Below are 2,618 nucleotides of genomic sequence, written 5' to 3' on the forward strand. Positions count from 1 at the left end.
ATGAGAAAAACAAATTTATTTACTTGTGGCATGTTCGCCTGTGATAATTATTAACTGTAACATTATTCACATCTAGAGATAAGTAAAGTAATTTTCAACTGAGTGCGGATAATCTCTCAATGTCATTTCTCAACAAATGGCGCGACTTATACTATACTAATATGAACACTGAATTGCTCTTCCCTTTTGCCACATCCATTCATGAAGTTGATCACCAACATCGTCTACAATAAGATGTGCTTTTCGACTCGGTTATCGGATGTTTTCTCCATGACATAGCGTACCGCAGAGATTTGTACATAGTAGATTTAGTATGCATGAAGCTGAACTGATAAGGTCCAATCAGTTTGCTGACTTTAGGGTTCGTTAAGCAGAGTGATTCCACGGTAGTTAGCGCGATCTGCGAAGTCGCTTTTCGAGGACCAACCACCTTTGGACTGCAAGATAGAGACATATGATCGTGTTTGAACAGCTCGAGGGCGTTTTAATTGCTTAGGCGGGATATTGCCATTTTTACTTCCCCATAGTCGTTTGGCGGAACATATATTCCGTTCTCAGCGATTTTGATATAGGGTTAGTCCTTTTTCTCGCTATCTAACAAAGAGGAAAAGTACCCCCTTTAGCAAGCTCCTAGCACTCACCGATCGAATGCACCACGTGCCCATATGCATGACCCATGACTGGGCATCATACCAGTTGTTTTTAAGGGAAAATCTATGGTCTGACAGGTCGAATATTACTCTTATCGAAAAGGAATGCGAGCAGATGGGGTAATCATAATCCGACTGTTTCGGTGCAGCTTCTCGAGAGCATACTTCTCTTGCATCACTGCGTGTAATTTCTACGCTGCACAGATACGTACGCAAATCTTCGCTATTTCAAGGTAATGAATGGTTGGAGCTGATTTTTGTACCTCGTTCAGTACGCGGATACAATCTACTGAAGCTATCACGACGTAATCGATTTCGTTTGGTGTTCCGATTCGGCAACAGCCAGGTAGCTTTATATCCGTTTATGCTGAAACCTGATACTGCAGGTGACTATACTGCGAGCCGCAGAGAAGTAAATCAGCATTTGCCCGTTGGGATATATCTTAATTTTCTCACTGTAGGGCAAACAAAGCGTTGAAGTCGCAAAACATGATTTCAATACTCTGCCGGCTGCAGTCATTGTATGTATTTTCTTGTTTACCGTAGAAAAAGTATTCGCCTTTATGCGTACCGCGGCAAAACACTCGTTCAAAACCAATGCGACGTTTCTTTGCAACCAAAAACCCACAAATTGTCTCTCAATTGTGTTTTTGTACATATGGCGTTTCAGCAGACTTCGGATGGTTCTTCGATAAGAAGACTACCGTTTTTGTGGAATTTTCAGCGTGCAGGGTATGTCCACTATAGAAGGTCCTAATATCGTACCACTGTCCTGTGATAACCAGTAACGAGAGGGAGAGCCATTTATAAAGATGGAAAGTTAGAGTATGAATAAGAATGACCATCCGATTGAAACAAAATGAGAATATCGCGGCTCTGAAAACAATAACGCAGCGGTAAATGATGAGTGGAGACTTGCTAAAATGGCATGCTTCAACTTTCATCGCAATATAGCATTATCTAGATCTAAAATTATTTAATTTAAATTGAAATGTGTATGATACTTAGATAAGGCCAAAGCTTGCAGAATTCTACAACACTGTCATAAACTAAATCCATTTCTTACCATAAAAACATGGTACAACTAATACGCTTTTGGCTCAGCTGTGCATATTCTTTGGTATTTATAACAAGTCTTGCGTGGGCGAGTACTCCGTCGAGCTTCAATCAACTTTCATACGAAGCCAAACTAAACACTGCTTGTTTCCTAGTGAATGCGAACGCACCAACAATCTTCAACGTTTCTATATTTGTCTGTTAGCAATAGCCGTTTGCTATTTCTATTTGCATGGCTTATATTGGCGTCACAGCTTACCAACACTTCTACTCACCTATGTAGCGACAATCAAAATCTTTAGCTTTCAAGTGCTTACAACCTTATTAATACTCATGGAGGCTGCAAACAGACGCAAGCAACATGCTCAATTCCTCCTAGTACTCGAAGAGATCGAAGTCGCTTTGAAATTGCGTCTACGTTTGGACGTGCGAAAATGCGAGCTTATAAAGACTTTAAACTACCTTATCATTTCCTTTGTAACGCTTTCGCTGCTGGGACTCGCGCTTTTCATAATCACATCAATGTGGTTGAATTATATTTTTTTCTTTTGGAGTAGTCTTTGGGCCATCGTAACAATACGTTTACGCGTTATTCAATTGTGTTTGTATGTGCGTACATTGCAACATTATTTGGAGTGGCTGTGCGCAAAATTGCCTCAAATTGTAGCCTATCATTTGGCGCCACAGCAGCAGCTATTGGATATTGATTACGGGCAATTGGGTTCGGTGGCGTATTTGCTGTGCATCAAAGAGATCTATGCGCTCATTAGTAAGACATTCCATTTGCTCAATTACTTTTGTGGTTGGTCACTCTTTGGCATCTTTATCTGTTATATACTTGATATAATCTGTAATATATATTGGATACTATTGAGTTTGGATGGCTACCCAAATCGTAATATTATTATATAG

At 40.1% G+C, this 2,618-nt stretch overlaps 1 protein-coding gene across 1 annotated transcript; it reads left to right on the forward strand.

The window, feature by feature from the left end:
* Positions 1 to 1,487: 1,487 nt before the first annotated feature.
* On the forward strand, positions 1,488 to 2,618 carry LOC137247578 (putative gustatory receptor 39b). The gene is made up of 2 exons (XM_067778562.1): positions 1,488 to 1,546; positions 1,862 to 2,618. Exons 1-2 carry the CDS (start codon positions 1,488 to 1,490, stop codon positions 2,616 to 2,618), a joined length of 816 nt encoding a protein of 271 aa, XP_067634663.1.

This window comes from Eurosta solidaginis, chromosome 4, assembly GCF_040869045.1.
Source record: "Eurosta solidaginis isolate ZX-2024a chromosome 4, ASM4086904v1, whole genome shotgun sequence".
Classification (NCBI taxonomy): Eukaryota; Metazoa; Arthropoda; class Insecta; order Diptera; family Tephritidae; genus Eurosta; species Eurosta solidaginis.